This window comes from Danio rerio, chromosome 23 (assembly GCF_052040795.2).
Source record: "Danio rerio strain M-AB ecotype USA chromosome 23, GRCz13ab, whole genome shotgun sequence".
In the NCBI taxonomy this organism is placed as follows: domain Eukaryota; kingdom Metazoa; phylum Chordata; class Actinopteri; order Cypriniformes; family Danionidae; genus Danio; species Danio rerio.
Genome location: NC_141043.1, coordinates 29,674,069 through 29,697,497, shown reverse-complemented (window position 1 = coordinate 29,697,497; position 23,429 = coordinate 29,674,069). Strand labels below are relative to the sequence as shown.

At 37.0% G+C, this 23,429-nt stretch overlaps 1 protein-coding gene and 1 long non-coding RNA gene across 51 annotated transcripts in view; one reads left to right on the top strand and one right to left on the bottom strand.

Moving 5' to 3' along the window:
• Window positions 1-23,429, top strand: part of hspg2 (heparan sulfate proteoglycan 2) — a 187,124-nt gene that overhangs the window by 23,433 nt on the left and 140,262 nt on the right. For all 50 annotated transcript variants that reach the window (XM_087307235.1, XM_087307240.1, XM_087307232.1 and 47 more), the window contains exons 2-3: window positions 20,861-20,972; window positions 22,146-22,214. In XM_087307235.1, coding sequence (XP_087163361.1) covers window positions 20,861-20,972; window positions 22,146-22,214 — 181 coding nt within the window. The remainder of the gene's footprint in view (window positions 1-20,860; window positions 20,973-22,145; window positions 22,215-23,429) is intronic.
• On the bottom strand, window positions 802-9,832 carry LOC147838226 (uncharacterized). The gene is made up of 3 exons (XR_015523656.1): window positions 6,098-9,832; window positions 1,929-5,922; window positions 802-1,813 (listed from the first exon to the last, which is right to left on the bottom strand). It is a non-coding gene; the product is annotated as an uncharacterized LOC147838226 (long non-coding RNA).

Sequence of the window (23,429 nt, the reverse complement as noted above, 5' to 3'; positions counted from 1 at the left end):
TACCGGACCAAAAGAGGTGCAAACTCTGGTCCGGTTCACTTCTGGTTTGAATGCAATCGTACCAAATAACGGAATGAACCGCCAACTATACAACAAACTTTTGTTTTCATAACGTTCATTCGTTTGTGTGTGTATCTGTGTATCATGTACTGTACCTTGCTGACAAGCGGAACTGAGCCAGGGGAAACAGTGATAATGCTTGTCTCTTAAAAAAACAGCTTCTGCAGACGTTGCGTTATGTTCTGAATGTTTTTAATATTTTTGCGGCAGATAGACATGAGTCTCTTTCTATATGTCCAAATCCAAAAGATTCAGTAAAAGCAGAAGACCGTGATGTGTGTACATCTTTCCATTTTGGCGCTTTGCTTTCGTGGCTGTCAACTAGCAACAGCTGTACACAAAACAGTAGCTCTATCGATAACTCAAGCATACCGGGGTTCAGAAGGAGAAAGACAGTATGAACACAAACCAACTGAGAAGATGGCAAGAGGGGACAATCGAACTTGGGTACGGTCCAGGCAATTGAACCAAGTGTGAAAGCACCTTCAGGCGGGCTTGGGTATGGTTCATGGGTGCGCACCTTATTTCAGAAGACATGTCCACAGTAACTAAACGTACCAAACTCTGAAGTCAAACGAACCTGGGTGCGGACCAAAGGTGTTAGTGTCAAAGCACCCTTAAAATACCATTTGGAAGAATTTCATACCTGTAGCTATATATATATATATATATATATATATATATATATATATATATATATATATATATATATATATATATATATATATATATATATCAAATGATTACACTTGGCTTTAAAGTGGTTTGTGCTTGAATAAAGTCAAATAGGATCAAAGACTACTATTTAGAATTCTATATTTCTGTCATACATTAGACAAAGTGCTAAAACTTGTCGCACAATACAAGCTTTAAAATCTACATGACTCATGCCTCTAGATAAGGGTACTGATTGATTGAGCTTTTGAGCTACTATCTTAGGTGTCCGAGCCTATATTTACTTAAAGTTGTTTCTTTAGGTTGAGAGATTTTTACAAATTCTTGCTCTATTTGCTCTTACACTGTAATATATTTTCATTTATGTATATATTGTTATATTTTTACTACATGCATTCCTAGGCCTTTAAAATAATTAATATATTGATTTATCGCACAACACATGGATATGTCCTCAATTTTTGGTAATGAAATCTATTTCGCCCATACATAAAGAATTCTAACCACATTTTAACTGATTGCACAGCCCCTCTATCTCTGTTGGACGTCTCAGTGTCAGTGCCAGTATGATTAAGCAACGCTATAATAATTACTATAAATACTATAGTACATTTCCATGTGGGTGCCTGATGATTGGAAGTAGTTACTTTTTTCTAGTTCTTTTTAACTTGGACATTTTGTTAACATTTATTATTATTATTTATTTGTTTAGGATATCCTTTTTCACATTCTGATTCCATTGCCTAATTATTAATTCGTTAAAATAACTATAATTAGGTGAAATATTCTTAAGAATGTAATATTATGTGTTCTTTTGAAGAGTGTACTTGCATTATGATGCTATCATAGTGTCAAAATGGTTTTAAATGACAATATTGTTGTTTATCACAATAATTTTTGTTTATGCCACAAAAATTAGATATCGTGACAGACCTAGACATTCTACGACTTTATGCTTTCATTTGACTTATGTGGTCCTTGTAGTTGTGGAGATATTTAGCATTTTTTGTAGGTATGTGATGTTGAAAATAGAGCTGCACAATTAATCTTTAAAAGACTGCAATCTCGATTCGACCCCCTAGACGATCTTAATCCAGCATTTCTATGATTCTGCCAATCATATTTTCAAGTTTACCAGAGAAGAAAAGGCGGCTGCACAAGTCTTTTTATTGTTTCACATACGTTGCATTGACTTTACTGTATTTATAAGGTATAATTCACCTAAAAATGTCATTTTTGTCTTCATATAATAATGTTTTCGCAGCCAGGAAATCACACGTGACTTAATTTGCTGACCGTGAGCTGCTCTACATAATCATAGACACGCACACGTCTACTTTAGTGAACAGAACCTGCTTATTTTGCGAGTAACAGGTAATACAGTTGTAAATAATATTCTGTTTGTGGCACAGAGTGATCGTTTGGGAGCCGCGCACGAAGTATGAACAAGCACTTAGCAGTCAAAATGAAACTGAAAGCGTGCATATCATTTAAATAAATAAATATCGCATTTTAGAGTTATGATTACAACAAGCATTTGATATGTTTTTTCTTTCATAGCGAACCCACAGTTGTGCATGAAAATAAATGTTTACAATGTCAGTATAGCTACTCTAGCCTATATATTGTTGAATATAATCAGGTAATAGCAAATGTCTGATTTTACCAGTGAATAATATAGTCAAATATGACAGATTGCAAGCATATATCTCAAACATAATAATTCAACACCAGATGAATTGTAAGTAGAATAGAATCATTTATAGAAACCAGTAGAACACAATATTATTATTGATGTTTTGCCATATGTTTGTTCTTACCATACCTTTATTTTACATCAACAGAATCGTGAGAAAATCGTGATCTTTATTTTAAGCAAAAAAAAATTGTGATTCTCATTTTAGCCAGAATCGTGCAGGTCTAGTTGAAAACTGAGCAGTGGCCTAAAGTTACGTCCTAAAATAAAAATAAAAAATCACCCAAGAATTTCATCCATGTTTCCTTTAAATAAATAAATAAATTTGTCATCTGATACCAAAACATGTCTGTAAAAGTCTTAACTGAAGCACTTTTCATTATTGGCTCCCTGGCTATGTAAAAGAGTCTGTTAAACCACTTAATATAAATATCATCTTGCTTTCTAAATGCATTTTTTTCCCCAGTTTCAATTTTCATGTTGACTGGTGACCCTGATCAACATTTGACTTCTCATGGGTGACTTACTCGTTAAAAACTGCAAGGGTTATGGATTAAACATGAGCACATTAGCTTCCTGGTAGGCTTGTTTTCTCTCCCAGCACTCCTTCATCCAGCGCACAGCCATTTTGACAAGGGGTTTGATAGTGGGATGAAATTTCACCTGGAGCTACTTGGCTTTAGTGGTATTTTTACCTCTCAGAGGAATGTCACCTCTGTCCACCCACACACACACCCTTCAGTCTGGGTGCGAAAGGGGTCAGTGGAGCCGAAGCATCTTCTGGTCTCTGTGTGTTACCTGCCAGAGCGAATTTCATTCATACTTTATCAGGCTACCACACCGGGGCTTCATATTCCAGTGTGGGCCAAAGTAGGGCTTTGAAGCCTCCAGCTGCTCGCTGTGAGACCGCGAAGAGTCCTCTTTGATCAGACAAACTTCCTCTTTGATTCTCTTGAATGTGCTTTTAGGATATAATTCAAATCACGCGCAAAGTGCATTTAGGGAACTTTTGATCATGCTTGTTGTAATTACAGCTGATTTCTGTATCTCTGGATCGCACATTTCAAAGCACACACACACACCCTCTGATTTTCAAAAGATATTACAGTAGCTTTCCACATGCTTTCAAGGCAACTGATTATGTGATCACAGTCAGTTCACGTTATGGTGATAATACTTAAAGGGATATTTATTTAAAACATCAATTATTAAGCTATTTTATTTACTCTTAGTGTTTAAACATTATTTTACTTTAAGTCCTCATTTTTAATTTCATGTATTTTTTATAATTTAATTTGGTCTGTTTTACCTTTTTTCCCTTTTTTTTACTGTATTAATATCTTTTGACTTGCATAAAAGTTTGAAACTACATGTGGAGAAATTGAATATATGAAAGGACATTTACTTTGGGTTGAATTATTGATTTACTGTAGCAACACAGCGTCTTGTGCTCATTATTTAAGACAGCATCTGTTGTTTATTTTGAGGAACACCAGACTTTTTCGCTGCCGCATTATTAGTCATACTCAGGTAATAATGAGTGAAAGAAAACAGCTGGCTGATACTTTTCAGTAGCCAGGCCGATTTGGCACAAACAAGTGTTCGATGGTCCTTCGATGTGAGCTGAGGATCATATAGATCTTGCTAACAACTACCCTTTCAAAACAATGACAGTTTGAATATTTAAGAATAGTTATAAACTTGTCAGAGCCAAATGTCACTCACTGCCTATTAATCCTCTTGTAATGACTAGCTTAAGAACTGCGTCACTATATCGGGTTTCCAAACAACATTGTCCATAAGATCACACGCCTGAACTATTGTCATACCATTCCAAACCCCTCACAAAGCCATGTGTCCAAATCTGAGTTAATTATGACATAGCTACCTTGAATGGAGCCAGAACTTTTGACCTTGACTGCAAGCAGTCATCCAACTTTAAACTTGTCTTGGCAAACTGGCATGCAGTCATAGAAGAATGCTGTTTTGTTTTAGGCAATCCTCTTAAACTCACATTCTCTTTATTGTCTTATTGTTGTACTAAATTGTGATATCTTTAGTGTCTTTCTGGACTTTTATTGTTTGAAAAAATTTGCCTTTCTGAGGGATGTTTTCTTTTGTGTTGCAAATAATGAAGACGTTCAGTCTTGGAAGTAAATTATAACAAATTTCTATTTTTGGGTCAACTGTCTACTTAAAAACCGCACTTAATGACTACATTTTCTCGTCGTAAGATAGAATGTCATTTAATAAGGCAGATCTTATTAAATTGTCTTTGACCTGGTACTACACCGCACACTGGTGTCCAAAAACAATAGGTGGTGGTAGATTAACTCCACAGCCATGAGAATAAGGAAAGGAAGTTTATCACCAACTCTGGCTTTGTTGGAAACCAGAGCTCCATAAGAGTCATCAAAAACCTTCAAATTATTTGCCCCACATGCTGCGAGCATGGCTTAAATGTTCATAGCTACTTATGAGTTTGGTTGTTTTGCTGCTATTTAATAAATCTTCAAAATCCCTCCCCCACCCCTAAATATCTGCATGCAAGGGATCTCTCATAGAAATTTTATTTTATTTAAAGGGTTGGCTCACCCAAAAATTTAAATTCTGTTATTAATTATGCACCTTTGTCTTTCCAAGTCATCGAGAACTTTGTTCATCTTTGTAACACAAATTAAGATATTTTAAGTGAAATAAGAGAGACACTCATTCTTCATAGACCGCATTGGTCCCAACTTGTTTAAAGTTCAAAAAGGTGCCAAAATATATCCCCAAAATTATCCAAGTGTCTTCAGTGGTTTAATAGAAATATCATGAAGCTACATAAATCCTTTTGTCCTCACATAAAACTAAAACAACGACTTTACATAAACAAAATTTACTTTATTTAACAATTTATTCTTCTCAGTTTCAAAATATAGTTCACAAGCACTGTGAAGTGATGTATACAAAATTAACAAATCAAGTGAGAGAGTAGCTACAATTCCATCCACCTATTTTTATGCGCATTTTGAAGATATTAAAAAAACATGCCATGATGCGCATAAATTTTGAAAATGCGCATACATTTTTTAACTGAGCAGGATAAACTTTTTATTCGATAAGAAAGGATGCACATGAACTAGAATGGAAACACTTTTACCGAACAAATTCCAGTATGCACATTAAAAAAAGGTCATGTGATTTTGTTATAAGAGATCATGTGATGAAAACAATTTATGTAAATGGACAAACCATCAGGCTGGGCACACTGTAAACCATCTAAAATGTTATTTTGGTCATTCTAAAACACCTTACCGTTTAAGTATTTAGTGTTATTATATCATTAATGACCTCCAGAGTCAAGAACGTATGTGCTCCGCATCTGACACCTTCAAACACCAACGCGTGTTCACTGTGTGTCAGGATTGCTTTCTGAGGCGCGAGTCATTTATTAAATAAATGAAAGATTGACGCAGCCTCTCTTACTGCAGCAAATTCAGTTTTTACTGTTGATATTTGAAGCCAATTAATCAAGAAGTGACTATTTAGTTCGCTTTGACTCGTTGGATGGAAACACTGGATTATTCACACGTCTTTTATGTGATAATCCAGTTTTGTGCATAAAGTTAATTAGCATTTTTGGTTGGAAACAGCTAGTGATACAATGATTCTTTTTTAAACAAGGATTACTTGCTTCATTTCATACAAAAAGATCTAAATGAACATGACAGGAGCTTGCCACCACTTACCAGCTGTTTTAGTGTCATAATTACGAAACAATGAGAGACTTAATTTTTTGGCAGCACAAAAACGTCCTGCAGGATAATACAATTAAATTATTATTGATGAAAAAAATCCACCAAACTATTGTGATCCTGTTTTTGTCAATATTACACTCCAGTCGAGTGCATTCTTGTTCAACTTGTATGAAACATTACATTTTTTTAAATCTTAAAATTCTTTAATCTGTTCTACAGTTTACAGGGATAGTTCAGTTTCAGATAGTTTCAAAAATTAAAATTGCGAACATATAGGCTGCGTCTGAAACCACCTACTACTTGGTAGGTACGACATTTGAATTTACTACTCAACTGTTAGAAACATATGTTCTATATAGTATGAATACGAGTAGCATGAATTAAACTCGAACGTACTACATCCACCATTTTGTCATGATTATGTGACCTACCTTCGTTGCGTTGCTTCTCACATTCATGAGTTATCTTGCCATGCATTATAGGATAGCATAGCATCCATCGGATGCGCATTTTAGAATATCGCAGGAAGTAGTAGGTTATCCGGGTACTTCTCACCTACTATTTTTCGAATTCTATAAATTCGGATATACAACTCGGCTCGTATGGAAGTATATGATTTCAGACGTAACCTTACAACCACAACGTCTTTGAGCTGTAACAGGGCTTTGCGTGTGCGTGTTTTTAAAACCAATAGCTAATGGGAAGATTTGAGAAAGCTTTTTGGAAAAAAAGCACACACTTCCCCTTTAAAACTTATTTGTCCTAAAAGATGTGAAACATGCTCTCAAACTTGCTCGCTGTCATAGTCTTGCTGTCAAATGCTCACAAACCTTTGCGCTCACATTTTGACACATCCTTGACACATCCTTGACACATCCAGAGCTGCGATAAACATTATTCTGTTTGATTGCGTCTATTCTGTTTCTGCTTTCTCTCAAGTCTTGTGGCGTCACTCTTCAAAGTGTTTTCAGTCACCTCGCCAAAGGCTCCTTTGGAAAGTGGACAGCGTCACCGATACAAGAAAGGAAGAACTTCTTAAATGACAGCACAGAGATGCAGCGCAGAGGCCTTTCCTGTTATAAATAAAGCTTTTCCCCTTCACACAGCCACTGGCCTCAGCACCTCCACACTCAGCTGTCGTCTGGGGGAACTAGAGCTGCTCTCACTCTCCAAAGTGCGGGTCACCATAAAGCTCTTATTACCGGAAACACTGCTGTATTTTTAGACTTTTAAATTGCTCTGCCATGTTTATGTTTATTTGTTGTCAACAAAAAAGTGGGCACGGAGATTAGATCCCTACCATAGACTTGCTTTGAGCAGATTTATAATGTTGGGTTGATTGTGCTTGTGTAATTTAATTAACAATCATGTTTAAGTATGAATTATAGAAAGTAAAATCCAAACGCAGTTTAATTTGCTTCTTCGGTTCGGCTTAAAGCTAGCTAATTTATCTTTGAGAAATAGTGATTCTTGCTTTGGTTATTTCCAATTTAACCTAATTGTTCTTTTGTAGATATGTTTTATGAATGATGGTGGTTTAGATGAAACAAAGGACAATTACTGAACTCTCTGTACTGTATGAAATACATTTAAGACAAATTTAACGCAATTAAAATGTTTACAACTTAAGAGTTTTTTCTTTTTGCATTTACTTTGACTTGTTTTAGTTTTTCCAGTTTGAGAGGTTTTTAACTCTCAGTCTCTAGGGTTTACTGGATAACAAATTATCCTGTGGTTGTACAAAAGCATAGAATCTGATGTACTGTTTTTACATGACATATAGTAAGCTATAAGCATACAACTATTTTTTAAAATGAAAGACTTAATTATCTAAACAAATTACATTAATATAAGTGAAATTTCTGCCATCAAACTCTATGCACGTTTAGGCTGATAGGTCACCTAATCTGCTCTTGCGTTATGTGGTTGCTGCCATCTCGGCAGCCAATGAGCTTGCACCTCATCAGTTTAAATGCTCCACATCTTTTTACGCTGTTAAGCAGTGGTGTGTTTTTGGAGACCCTCCTCCACCCCAGCTCCACTTGTGTTTAGATCTACTACCAGGGGTTACATATATATTATTTTTAAAGCAGCAGTGTGTTATATTCTCAGACAGCATGTCTGTGTATAAACTGAATGTAGCAGGTCTCGGTACTTGCTCTGCCATGATAATCAAAGCAGCCGAGTAGCAGATCTATACCGCCAAAACCAAATACATTAACATTGCCATATAAACTTTCATTACCATACTAAATCGCGAGAGTGTTCATGACAGAAATTATTTTTAAGCATTTCTCATCACGAATACTGTATGAAGCCTAAGACAACACATTTTTAAAGGCTAAATAGCAAACATTAATGCAGTTTTCAGTGTGCTATGATCCTTCAGAAATGCTAAAAATAAACTAAAAAATAAGAAAAATAAAATAAATAATCATAAATTTTGTAGGAGTGAAAGGATCAAAACAACAATAATGTTAAGTATTTGGAAATTAAGATATTTTGTACATCTAAATAAATGTCACATTTGATGATTTTAGCGATACTTGCTGATGAAAACTAATCTGTTTTCCATGAGTTTTCTTTTCCATTTCTATTCATTCAGTTTTCCAGTTCCATATCTTCAGTTTACTTTTAACCTTTTAAATCACAAGCTATAAGATTTTTCTGACCCATGTTTACGGCCGGTGTTTTATTCTCTGTGGTGTGGTGAAGGTCTGTAAACACGTGGTGCTGTCGGAACCGCATTCCAGGCAAAAACAGTGGACTGACTGTAGCTCCTCTGGATTGTTTTGGTGGTGCAAATTGGAGTGTGGTGATAGTGTGGTCTAAGGCAATTTTGAAATCTTTGGGATTCATACATAGGTGGTCTGGAAGTGCCGGAGCTCTGCTGATTCCCCTGCTGGGGTGATAATTGAGGGGAGAGTTCTCCTATAGGTGCCATCTGGGCCCTCACAAGTAGCGAAAGCTGCTTCCACTGGAATGCTCTCACACATTCGGCCCACCCACGTGCATCATTACAGTAATTGAGATGGTATCAGTTGACTTGATTAAAACTGAATTAGGGGATGCAATCAGCTTGACTTCAGCACAGTGTCAAGGCAGATTGGTCATACTTAATTGACTGCACACTCCCATGATTTTCAGACATATGGTCTCATATTGTCAACAAAGTCTCTGACTCACGCTGTCAAGACCAGCCACCACCTATGATGCTGCCATTATTAGTGTTGGTTAGGGTGTGCCTTCTGGTTTAAGACCTAGTATGAAGAGACACATAGGGTGAGGGTCCTATTTCATGACCATGTCATTCAAAAACCTGGTTCTGTCTAGCTAGAGTGACTCCTCTCTTAAATGTTACATTTTTGCACCTAAAATACTTCTGGGTTGACACGGTGGCGCAGTAAGTAGCGATGTCACCTCACAGCAAGAAGGTTGCTGGTTCGAGCCCCAGCAGGGTCAATTGGCATTTCTGCGTAGAGCTGCATGTTCTCCCCATGTTCACATGGGCTTACTCTAGGTGCTCCAGTTTCCCCTATAGTCCAAAGACTTGTGCTGTAGGTGAATTGGGTAAGCTAAATTGTCCATAGTGTATTTTAGATTAGGGGTTGAGCATTGGGTTAACAACCCACCTCCATAAAAAAAAAAAAAAAAAAAATATATATATATATATATATATATATATATATATATAATGTAGGACCAACATGGTGCGGCTAAATATCAACTTCAATAAAAATAGGCCTGTGAGTAAGTAAAATACTTTAGTCTTGGGACTGGGAGGGTTTCATAGATTCGTATTTTCCGTAACTGTGAATAAAATGTTTAACCAAACTCATCTTGCATGGCACTTTCCAAAGAGAAATCGATTGAAATTTATGCTCAATTTCGATTATCTAATCAAAAAATAGAATTGTCGATGCTGCCACACCCCCATGTCACGTCAGCTTGGCTTGCCAAGCGGGAAAAAACAGGCTTGTTGAAGTGCTTGTTGAACTGCAGAAGCAGGAGACCCGTCGACAGAACTTAAACCCTCTCCTCTTTCAATGAAGTCGCCGGTGTTTAAGCATTTTGGATTTCCCGTGAGTTATGTTGACAACGTTCGTGTTGTCGACAAAAAAAACCCCACAGTTTTGCAAGCTCTGCTATGTACGCATTAGGGTTCGTCCGATAGACAACACCGGCATCGCGATCCTCCGCCCGCCCTCGTTGCAAATCCGCTCGCGAAAAGTACACACTCAGGCCCTGTTTACACTGTCTTTGTTTTTAAATGGCATTTTAGAACGACAACGATTTGACATCCACAGTGGCGTGTAGCATTTCTGAGCAGCCCTCCTTCCTCTCTACCTCTGACACACACACACACACACAGAAGCACACACACAGCCATGGGCTCGAGACAGCGGGTTCAGGCAGTCAGAGGATCAGTAGACTGCTTCAATCTTTCACTCACTTGTACTTAGTCATTTTAGCGAACACCTCAGATACTGTTGGCTGGTTCCTGTTGGTTCTGCCTCTTTTTTTACCGAAGCCATTATAACGACACAGATCACTGCCTATTCACGAGTCCCGCAGAAAAAGTGATTGACAGGTGGTAATTCTGTGTGTATCTTGCCTTTATTCATTTACTGTATGATTTGTTTATGGGTAAAACAAAGACCATGCAGGTCTGGTAGTTTAAACGGTAGGCTGCAAATAATTAATTGGTCATTAATTAATTAATTATTCATAATTGAAAATCGAATAGTGCCTTTAGAATCGAAAATGTAATCGAATCGAGGATTTGGAGGATCGTGACACCCTTAGAAAGGAGGTATGTGCAACTTGACAACGGCACAAACAGTCCTTTGGAATTAGATTTCTAAATGTTTGGTTTTGACCTTTTAAGATTAGTATTGTTAGCTCAGTGAGTCCGATATTTACTGTTAAGCGGAAGTAATGGATAAACCTGATTCTAATCCCCAACCGCAATATCCTGATCCTTCAATCGCGGCATTCCAGCAGTTTGAGTAATACTTCCAAAAGGAAGCTGAAGCTACCTCAATGTGTACTCTTCAATACTGCACTACTTTCCTACTGTACACAGTCAGATAAAGCTGCCTTAGCAGCCACTTGTATGTTGTGGGTGTGCTTCAATCATTAAGTGCCTGTACTACTATACTTAACCACAGGAGCAAGAGCAGGAAATTTGTAAACTGTTGCTACAAAAGTTTTAGGGAAAGTTGGGAAATTCTAAACTTCAAGGGTGAAACAGCTTTTCAGTGACGTGTAGGAGGTGAAAACAAATTAAAACTGTGACATCTGTAAAAAATGCTGAACTGTGGTTTGGCCATTATTAGGTTTATTCATGAGTATGTGTATGAAGGGATATATTTCCCAAAATGAAAAATGTCATTATTACTAATCTTACTGATCCATTAGAATTTCATTCATTCACCAAACAACATATTAGAAATTAAAAACTGAGAGGTTTTTGTCTCCATTGAATTTAAGTAACCAAAGCTCAGTGTACTGTTAGAATTGGATGAACCTTTTATTTATTTATTCTTTTTTGTGTTGTATGTATGGGAATCAATCTATAGAGGTTTTCACGCCATAATAACTTTTTACAATTCCTTCAATTATCTGTAGAAGAACCTGCTTTTGTAGAAGCTCCTACCACAACAGGAACTACTGTTTTGTGACTGAATCCCTCAAGCTCTATATGTCAGTAGTTGATAGCCCATTTGAACCTTGTATTTGTCGTTTAAGCACTTATCTGTCCTGATGAATTCTGGTAAGAATGACAGTGACTAGCTCTGTTGTTGTAAAGTGGTGTTCAATACTGCACTTTTAGAGCTCCAACACATCTTTCTGGAAGTTTCTAGTGAATCTGAAGACTTTGGTTAGCTTGTTCAGGTGTGGTAAATTAGAGTTTAGGGTCGAGTTCTGGCCCATTCTTGCTCTAAATAATTCAAACTCACCTGATAACTTCAGTTGAGTGTTTGGAATATCATTCTGTGAGATGATTCTGTAGTTGTGTGTTCATTAGTCACAATGAATCAAAAAAAAGCAGTTAAATCCTCTGTTCTGTTTAATTCACAGAGTCTCTTCATTGCGGCATATTTGTAGTTTCTACGCAAGAGTGCCCCCTGCCCTTCGGAGATTTACTACTGGTTACAGAGCTGTTTCCCTAAAAACATGAGCATGAGAATCACTGCATTTGCTTAATCGTGATCTCAGTGTCATTTCAAGTAATCGTGCAGTTCTAGTCTTGGTCATCTCTTCCCTTTTCACAAAACTGATTCTCCAAAGCAAGCCCGCACAGGTCAGCTGGTTATTCTAAATGCCTAATGCTGAGTAACAGGTCTCGGTATGTAGAGATCAGTGTGACGCCGAGCTGGATGACTGCTCAGACCCGCTCATGCTAATGGGACCACTCAATAGAAAGTGGTGCAGGAAAGATTCTCACAGGGAAGGGATGTTAAGAGAGTGGAAAAGGCAAAGAGCTGGGAAACCTTATTGTCTAAACAGTGGTGCTGCAAAACTCTAGTTCCCAGCTTCAGTTTCATCATGGGAAACAGCTGTGGCACATTCGGAAGCCTTTATGTTAAATCTTGCCCAGTATGCCCTGGAATGCCTGTGGGAGACCTCGCTTGCTTTGGGTCATTGTGGGAATGCATGCATGACCTGAGGGAAGAGTTCTAGTTAGCTGCCAAAAGTATGTGATCACCCTTTGTCCGTCCTTTTCTCCCCCTAAACCAGTGTTAAAGACCGTAACAACTTGTTTAAGAATGTGCCTCATCGAGTGACTATGCTATGCTTAAAGTGAATGGGGCATGTGTTTGTTGAGAGAGGTTGGTGTCATCCTTTCCGAAGTGCTTTGTGCAATTGAAGGGTCTCTCTCACCATCATCTTTATCCTGAAGCTGCTCAAGCTGTGGTTTACTGTCAAAATTGGCAGCTTGTCATTGCCTTGCATTCTCCTACGCCAAGTGCATAAACTTGCAGAGGAATCTATGTCTCTACCTGTATGTCTTTTGCTATTGTCTTTCACTTGTGCCTACATAAATCTTTCCTGTTCTCTTATCTCTGTAACCATTCCTTGCCTGTCAAATGGATGTTTTCTTTCGCCTTGTGGATAATAGGTGTGGAAATAGTGAATTTTCCTGGAAACCACTCATTACTTACTCCAGCAGTGTTTCAAAACATAGTGAGCTTCCAAGTTGGGTAACCATTGCAAACCATCATGAAACCCCAAAGTGACTGATTTGGAGGGTTCTGTAGAGGCTGCATCAATTGTGCAGAGAGTTTGATGTTGGCAGGTTGCAAGGATAAAAGCTCTGGAAGGCCATGCAGTTTGTTTTGAATGTAAAATACTTTAGAATTGACATCTTTTTAGCACATGAATGTCATGCACACAGTTAAATGCATAGCCTTTCAAACTACATCACCGGCTACTTTATTAGATACACCTATCCAACTGCTTATTAACGCAAAATTCTAATCAGCCAATCACATGCTAGCAACTTAACGCATTTAGGCATGTAGACATGGTCGAACCGATGCAGTTTACACCAAAAATCAGAATGGGGAAGAAAGGTTATTTAAGTGACTTTGAGTGTGGCATGGTTGTTGTGCCAGACGGTCTGGTCTGAGTATTTCAGAAACTGCTGATTTACTGGGATTTTCACGCACAACCATCTGTAGGGTTTACAGAGAATGGCCCAAAAAAGAGAAAGTATCCAGTGAGCGGCAGTTCTGTGGGTGCAAATGTCTTATTGGTGCCGGAGATCAGAGGACAATGGGGAGTTTGGCTTAAGCTGATAGAAAGGCAACAGTAACTTAAATAACCACTCGTGACAACTGAGGTTTGCAGAAGAGCATCTCTGAATGCATAACACATCAAACCTTGTGGCGGATGGGCTTCAGCAGCAGAAGACCATACCGGGTGCCACTCCTGTCAGCTAAGAACAGAACACTGAGGCAACAATTTGCACAGGCTCACCAAGATTGGACAATAGAGGATTGAAAAATGTTGCCTGGTCTAATAAGTCTCGATTCTTGCTGTGACATTCGAATGGTAGGGTCAACAACATGAAAGCATAGATCCATTCTGCCTTGTATCAACGATTCAGGCTGATGGTGGTGATGGAATTGTGTGGGGGATATTTTCGTGGCACACTTTGGGCCCATTAGTACCAACTGAGCATCATGTCAATGCCACAGCAAACTTGTGTATTGTTGCTGACCACACCTTTGGCACCTTTGGGATGTGGTGGAATGGGATATTTGCTTTGTTAATGTGCAGCCCACAAACCTGCTGTAACTGTGTGTGGCTATCATGTCAATATGGACCAAAATCTTTAAGGAATATTTCCAGTACCTTGTTGAACATGCCACGAAGGATTAAGGCAGTTCTGAAGGCAAAAGAAGGGGTCAAACCTGGTACTAGTAAGGTGTACCTAACAAAGTGGCCGGTGAATGTACTACATTTGATAGCATGTCTAGGCTTAAATTCCTGGTTCCTGACTAGAATTTGGAACAGAGCAACTTTCACTTTACAAGGAAGTGTCTTAGTTAAAAGGGGTACCATATCAAGGGAGGAAGTGCATTTTATGATAGGAGAAGGGTAATGGATGGTTGCTAAAAACTTCCCACCCTATAATATACAGCGAGTTGTTTAATGGAGGTCCTGAAGTTTGCCCTCTGCTCTGCCTGTGTCAGGCTGTGCTTTGGTGTTTGACTCAGATGAGGGTATAAAGTGCATATCGTAAGCTTTCACCTACTTACTGCTCTACGGTTTACATTCCATTTGCTTGTTTATAAGAGCTGTCATCTCCTTCAAGTCCACGAAAACCTAGTGTAATGCAGTGTGTTGAGTCCAGGTTTCGTTTACTGGTATTTATTGCCACTATAAACCATTTTACTTGCAAGTACAGTTCATCCTCAGTAGTCAGTGCCATTATCAAGTAATCAATACAGTAGTCAAGAGTTATACAAAATAAATGGTGAATACCTTGCTCTTAATGTTGACATTGTTTTATATCTTTGTTAAATGGTGCATTTGACTACAGTGCGGTTTTGCAGTATTTTTTTTTATTTTATTTTGATCCTTCGGTAGATTCAAACTACTCTTTGAAAGGAGAACACTAAATATTGCTTGCAAAATAATTTTAGAGTTTTGCGTCTGTTCCACAGCTGCACTCCGATGTGAACGAAACCAAAATACTTAAATCCTTTTCTCACACTGCACTCACAAGGCCTTGGAAACTGGACATGCATCTGATTGGGGGTTGCAAATGCCAGAAAGGGGTGTGTGTGGGAGAGGATAAGCCTCCAATACACTTCAGCAATGCACATCTGTCCTTTGTAGCCATCATTATTGGTCTTTGGAGGCCGAGTGTGAGTCACTCATTAGCAGAAGTGTGGAAGTCCAAGCAAGCTGGCAGATCTCATGTGTGTCATCCTGCTCGCTCTGCTTATCGATTGTCCATGGGCGAGTTTGGTTCCTTGCCTTGTAAACAGCAGCTGGGTTGCATAATCGTGAAGCTTTTCACCAGGTTCAAACATCTCTTGCAAAACTTTGAGATCTGATGTTGCTCTTTCTCTGTTTCTTTGCCTTTCTGCAGAACAAACTCCTGGCATTGTGAAGTGCATAATTGGAAAGAAAACAGTGGGATTCCTTTGACTGTGGAATACATGTGTGTGTTTGCTTTTGGCTAGGTGAACTCGAGGCTTCTAAGCTGGAGAAATACCTGAGAGTTTAGGAAGGCTTTCTTGGTTTTATGCAATTAAAATGAACCAAACCAAATAATAAAAGTCTTTTGTGATGTACTCGCCTTTGACACCTTCAAATTTACTCAATGAAAGTTAAAGGTAAACATAACTGTTTGGTTATATTTTCAGATAATTCATACATTACATTTTTTTTCAGCTAAGTCCCTTTATTCATCAGGTGTCACCACAGCAGAATGAACCTCCGTCTTATCCAGCATACGTTTTACACAGCGGATGCCCTTCCAGCCGCAGTCCTGTACTGGGAAACACCCATAGACACTCACATGCGCACACACATACACTACGGCCAATTTAGCTTATTCTATTCACCTATACTTGTTGTCTTTGGACTGTGGGGGAAACCGGAGCACCCAGAGGAAACCCACACACACATATGCAAACTTCACAGAAACACAGGCTGACACAGCTAGGACTCAAACCAGTGACCTTCTAGCTGTGAGGCAACAGTGCTAACCACTAAGGCACCACGTCGCCATTTTCAGTGAATAATGCTTGATATTTTCATTTTTACCTATTTACAGTATCAATCAGAAGACATCAGAAGAAGGCTGGAATGTTGTGTAATAGGAGTTATTTTGTTATGTATCCTACATTTGTTTTTGCTGCTTGACAGCCTCCAATATGGAAAAGAGCAGTGTTATTGTTCAAAATATATATATTTATTTATTATTCCTTGAAAAACTCTGGTCAGATGTAGTTATGAATAAATTACCACTTTTATTAGCCAATAGTTTGCCTTTTTATTAGCCTTCTTTTCAACGTTGTTTATGGCTTAATGAATTATTTCCCTGTACTGTAAATAATTTTTCCCCCAACAGTTCATCCACTTTAAATGCATTCTACTGGCTTTGGGGGTTCTGATTAGTGAAAAGGGGACTTGAGAATCGCAAGTGATATCATGAAAGATTTAAATGTGTGTGTGTGTGTGTGTGTGTGTGTGTGTGTGTGTGTGTGTGTGTGTGTGTGTGTGTGTGTGTGTGTGTGTGTGTGTGTGTGTGTGTGAGTGTGAGTGTGAGTGTGTGTGTGTGTTTTCCCTTGAAGGTTAATATCAGGATTCTCTAGTAATGTATACAGTAGTCAACATTTGAAGTGGACCAAAAAGCCTTTTAAATTTGTCCTAAGACAAGAGTTAGTGTTGTTTAATAGTTCTAGGGCAACTTTGATGCAAGGTTTTGATCCCCTTTTGAGTGACCTATTCATTTAAAGGTGCAGTAGGTGATTGTCTTCAGAAATTATTTTGTTGTGCTGGTTGATAGTCGCTTCACATTCCATTGGTAATTATTAAAGTAAATGATCTAATGGTATTTATAGGTATTTTTATATTCTGGGGAAGGCATAAGAGATAAAAATGTTCATCAAATAAAATTTTGTCAGGCAGAGAATTCCCATTATTCGGATAAGTAGCCCAAACTGTCTCTCAGCAAATCTATGTTTGAACAACTGTGCACCCAGTCACGCAGATCCGCTGAAGCTTGTTCACGTGGGCTGCTGTCACGTGGACACGAGTGACAGCTCTAAAAACAAATGCTGAATAAAACTTTTTTAAAAATCCTTAATGAATATTGGAGTTACTTTTGCACGCTGGAGGAAGGATGACACCCTGGCTGAAGTATTTTTTTTAGACAGGTAATGTTATGTTTTAAAAGTAATTTTATCACACAAAGCTGATGGGTTAACTTATATGCCGAATGGGTTAACTTGTATGCACAGAAGTGTTGTTCAGCAACTGAAATCCTCCAACAGAAGATTGATGTGACTATTTTCAACTTCATAAGAGGCCTTTTACAGCATCGATAATTTAGATTTGTATTTAGCTCAATATCAAAAAACATATGTAAATAGTGCTATTCAGCCTAGCCTGCTTTACTGAGGTGAAGTTGGTTTTATTTTCACATCACATTGGTTCATTTTGGAACAATGACAACATGTGATTGTTTAACATGCTACTTTGACTATTCAGTCTAAAACAGAATGCAAGTACGGCTTAGTAATAAGTGTAATTCTTGCACCCCGACAGCCAACCACTATAGTCACTTCCGGACAAAGTGCGTGAGAGAGTAAGACCAGCATTTCTTGCATAGATGAAAAATTGCACATTATGACAAGTTTTGCTTGCTAATAGTAATGACACAACTGAAAATATGTTAGATATGATACAGTTTTTCATTCAGAATTGTAGTATTATAAAGTACTAGAAGGTTTTCTAACTGGTGAATGGCATGATCTAGTGGGTTGTCTACTGTCATGTTTATGGTGCATGTTTATGATTTCAAGAGGCGTGGCTTTGGCCGGTAGGGGAGGGACTGCGTTTTCAAAGCTATTATGCTAACGGTTAGCATTTTGCCAGATCACCTACTGCACCTTTAATCTTCCTAATCATGTTTAAATAAAATTTGAATAGTCCTTGTTAATTGCAAATCTACTAATATGCCTAATTGATTCATTGGTACAGTAGGATTTTTTTTCGTTTATCAGAGATGTGTTATATCTGTAGAAAGTTGACACATACCCTTTCTTCAAGTCTTTTCACCAAAAATATGCTGCAATTATGGATGACAATAATGACAGAGTGTCTCGTTTTGGGAGGACTCCATCCCAAGGGACAGGGAAGCAGGCGATGATCACACCAAAAGGCTCGCTGAGCAGCTCCAATTGAAAGAATTTTGCCAGTCAGCGCTTTCCTTTGGAAAAAGCTCTAGGATTGTTGTTTTAGAGTGTTCAGTCAGGGGAGAAAGGATTTGGGGGGGAGATCAAGTTATTTATTTGCGGGAGCCATTTAAATGGGAACAGCGGCCATGATGGAGATGCAGGGAAATGGGAACTGGCAGGCTATGAAGACCGAAAATGCCAAATGTGGCATCTTGCCAAACACGTACACAAATGTGAAGTTGATAATCATGGTGCAGTAGGGATGCGACCGCAAAAAAATCATCAAAGCTTTTGTTGCTGACCAAAGAAGAAGTTAAAAAACAAAAGGCACAGCTTTGTGTGGATAACTTTCCTCTAAGTTAGCAGAATGACAACATGTCATGAGATACTGGCATCATGAATCAGTTTAAATTTTGGGGGGAGAGGGCAGTTTTTTCACATGATTTCACCGTCTTTCAGAGCAAAATTTTTAGCGGTCAGTTTTGGTCACTGTTTTTGTTTAGAAATCATTCTGATATGCTAATATCTGCTCAATAAAAAAGTTTGTATTATTATTATTATTCTTGAAAAAGTAGTTTTCCCCCAAGATTCTCTGAGTAGAATGTTAAAAAGAGACGCATTTATTTGAAGTTGAAGCTTTTCCAACTTTTAGTAATATCGCAAATTAACTGCTTAATATGTACAGTAAAGACTTTACAGTAAGTCTTCTTTTCTTCAAAAGTAAACTTAATGACCACAAACATTTTAACAGATTTTCTTAAGTTTGTGTACTAATTAATAATGTCATTTTGATGAACTCTTTGTTAAATTTTTACATCTTTTGTCAGAAATGACAAATGATTTTTTAATTTTATGTTTAAATGAAATAAATTTACCATATTTTAGTTCAAGAATATTTTTAGCATTTTCTTTTCTAAACTTTTTATTCCATTAGCTATCCATTTATACTATCTTAACTGCGTTTTGAGCATAAACCTGAAAATGAAAAAGATTTCAATTAGGACTGCACAATTTATTGTTTCATCCACAATAGTGACATCGCAAAGATATGCAATATTGAGTCTGAATTATAGTTGAACATGAGCTACAGAAATGTATGTAATCACTGTATTTATACAGAATATATACAATTTATGCAACAACAAAAATGGTTTTCCCACTTAGTGAGAATATCTTGAGGCCACAAACTTATCCCCCATTAGCTTGTTTCAAAGGAAAACTCATAATTTCAAAATAAGATTTTTTTTAGATATTTGGACTAGAAATGTGACAATGTAAAGTAAGAAAAGCATGCTTTGCATTGTGATTTTTCAATTTATTTACTTGCATACTGTTAAATTCTACAGAAATCTTGTAAAACTGTATTCATATCGCAATATTTATCGCAGAAAAACAATATATCACAATATAAGATTTTTCCAATATCATGCAGCCCTTATTTAAATGTAAATTTTAGATTGTCTTGTAAATCAAAAATTAAAGAATGGTCTTCTTTTTTCCTTCACATGAAGACACCAGAAAGACATGTGCATTTATTGTCATGAAATACATGTTTCCTACATAAATTATATGTAAAATACACTGCACATGTTCCAAAACATTTTGTGTAACAGCAAAACTCTACGAAAAAAAAAAAACTGTATATGAAAAGATTTCCCTCCTTCATGTAAAACCTCAATTGCAGTATTATATGTTATTGTTCAATAATATTTACAAGAGGCTTAAATATCTGTATCAACATTACACATGTGAGTTTATGACCCCTCATGGGTGTGACGTTAATCTATACATGATAACATACTTCCTGATGACCAGCCCTCTGTTAATGGGTTGGGTTTAACAGTACCAGAGGCAATGAGGTAAAAGGTAAATGCTTTTTTTAGTATGTTATGAATGCATATGTCTTTTATCGTTGCAGAATATGTGCATGGTTGATTTAATGATCTGCACTTGACACCCGTTGCCTAAAGTTTGTTTCGAAGTTGTACTGCAGTGACATTCAGATAATTTTGAAGTGTGCAAAATCAAATACATTTTTAGGGCAAGCTGTTTTATATGCATTTCATGTGTCTGTGATAAGCAAGATATGCATTTTTCTGTACGCGTGATAGAGTTATCTCCTCTTTTTTCAGTGGAGCCAGAAGGCATTGACTGTTGTTTTTGTCTTCTTGTCAGTATAGGTCTCTCATAACTCAGGGTGTGTTTAGAGATTCTGATTTCGATCCCATAAATTGTGGTTTCGCTTGTTTTGACTACAGGTGGCTCTGAGCTCGAAAGTGTGGGATGAGGTGCCCTTTCCAGAGGATTTAGAGGTGGAAAATGAGCAACTGGGAGATTATGTGGACGATGAAGGATATGATCCTTCAGGAGGTGCGTCTGCAATGCTAAACACACACACATATACTTGGATGTAAACTTTATGAGGACTCTCCATTGACATAATGTAGTTTATACTGTAAAAATTTCTTATTATATGGCCTAACTCTAGCCCTACTTCTAAACCCAATCCTCAAAGGAAATGTGTGGCAAATTTTGAATATCAAAAAACCCCCAAGTATGATTTTTTTTAAGCATTTTGAACTATGTAAACCACTTTAATATTCAAGTTTTACTTGTATAGCGCTTTTCACAGTAATTATTGTTCCAAAGCAGCTTTACAAAACGTGCACATCATTACATTACAGTCAAAATCAGAAAAGGAGTTGTGTAAATAGATGACAGTAACTAAACAGTTAACCTGCAGTTATAATAGTGTACAACTAGGTCATATTCATGCCATTTATACAATTTTGTATCCTCATAAACCGTATCTGCCAACACGCCCATTTTTCCCGGGAGTCTCTCGTATTTCAGACCCATCTCCCACCACCCTCCAGTTTTGTTTTTCCTCATGTACCATGTACAATAGACATGTATGTATGTGTAAATAAGTCTTAACATAATAAAATGGTTTAGAATTGTACTTGTATTTCATATTATAACAGTTTTTACAGTAATATTTGGTCTTGATGAGCATAAGAGACTTGGTTCTTTTTTATTATTACTTTTATGATTTTAATTTTTTTTGTTTTTTAACATAACAGTCCTTTACCCCCAAAATTTAAGCCCTTACAGATGAGAGAATTGGGGGAAAACAATGTAAAAAAAAAGTTACTGCCATGAAACGTTTATAGATTGAGTTACATTGCAGTTGCATCAAATTACAATGATAGATTAATTAAACTCTAAATGTTCATCTCTAAATCTTTTGTAATACTTTTATGAGCTCTTGAGAAAACTAAGAGACTTGATTCAAGTAGCAAATTTTGAACGGTAGTATATATTTGAATAAAGCATTCACAACTACCTTGCTGATTGATTAACTAGTTGTTTGCTATTATTTAACTTGCATGACTCCTCTTTAGACAGTGTATCTACAAGTGCTTGCACACACATTCCTGCATAGAAACCATTTCAAGTGTTTCACCCTAATGTTTAACTAAAGTCCTGCCAAGCTAATCTTCTTCCTTTCTTTTTAAACTCTTTTTTTTTTTTTTGGAACAGATATTAGTGGAGAAGAAGATGGCAGCACTCCTGAGCCAAGCTCAACTGACCCAGGCCCTACTGTAACAAGTGAGTCTGTTTTATTTTGTAGACATGAAGTATTACAACATCACAGCAGTCACACATTTTATATCCATGTGATTTAAAAAGATGTCTCAACAGTTTCTGCAAACATCTTGATTAAACTTGAAACTGTTTTAATCATCTGCTGAGGCATTGTTTGGAGTTGTTGCGTCTGTGAATGGTGTCTCAATCACATCCTGCCACAGTGATGAGACAGCAGCAGATGCAGAACAAGGCCGTCAGATCTGTGACAGAGGTCCACATAATGTTCATTTCTGCTTTACTAGTGTATAAAATAACTGGATTAGACACCATCATGCAGATTTGATACTCATTTATTGTGATCTGGAAAGACCTTCACTTTCCAGATATTTCACAACAATATTCGCATGACACTGAATGACTGCTGAAAATTCAGTGTTTGTTGGTTTGTTTGTTTGTTTGTTTGTTTGCACTTTATTGTCCCCAATGGGAAAATTTGTCTTGGACTCTAGGCCCACATTTGCATACACTGAACAGAAACGGACATGAGAAAACACAAATCAACACAAACATTCAATTATTAACAAATGTTACATATTTAAAAGTCTAATTGATGTAGGGAAAAAAGATTTCTTAAAACGATTATATCTGCACACAGGCAGCATGCATTGTTGACCAGAAAACAGTAACTTATACCCACAAAACAAACTGTGCGAGGGATCAGCTAATATTTTAATGGCTTCGTCCTGAACTGATTGCTCACAGAAAGATTGTATGGATCGATATTCCCTTTTCCCTGTGATTCTAATGTCTGTCCTCACCAGCCTATCAAGCTTAGCTTTATATTTTTATCAAATATTACAATGGGAAAATTATTTTAAACTATTGTATTTTTTTATATATTTGTGGTTTCAAAAAAAAAAAAAATCCTAAATCTTATGAGAAGAAAAAAAATGTAATGCATATAAAATAATACATTCATACTTGCTCTAAAATGAAAAAATTTAATTTCACACAATTTTAAGCACAAGGTAGGAAACACAATCGTAAATTAATCTTACTTATTAAATTGCAAAAAAAAATCTAATATTCAGAAAAGATTTTAGAACATGTAATCAAAAAAATTATATTTTATGTATCATTTCCAATTAGTTTCTGATGATATAACCTTGGATAAAAATATCAAGGTTTCACAGTATCATGGTATTGCGATTACTGCTTTAAAATAAGTTCTTTTTA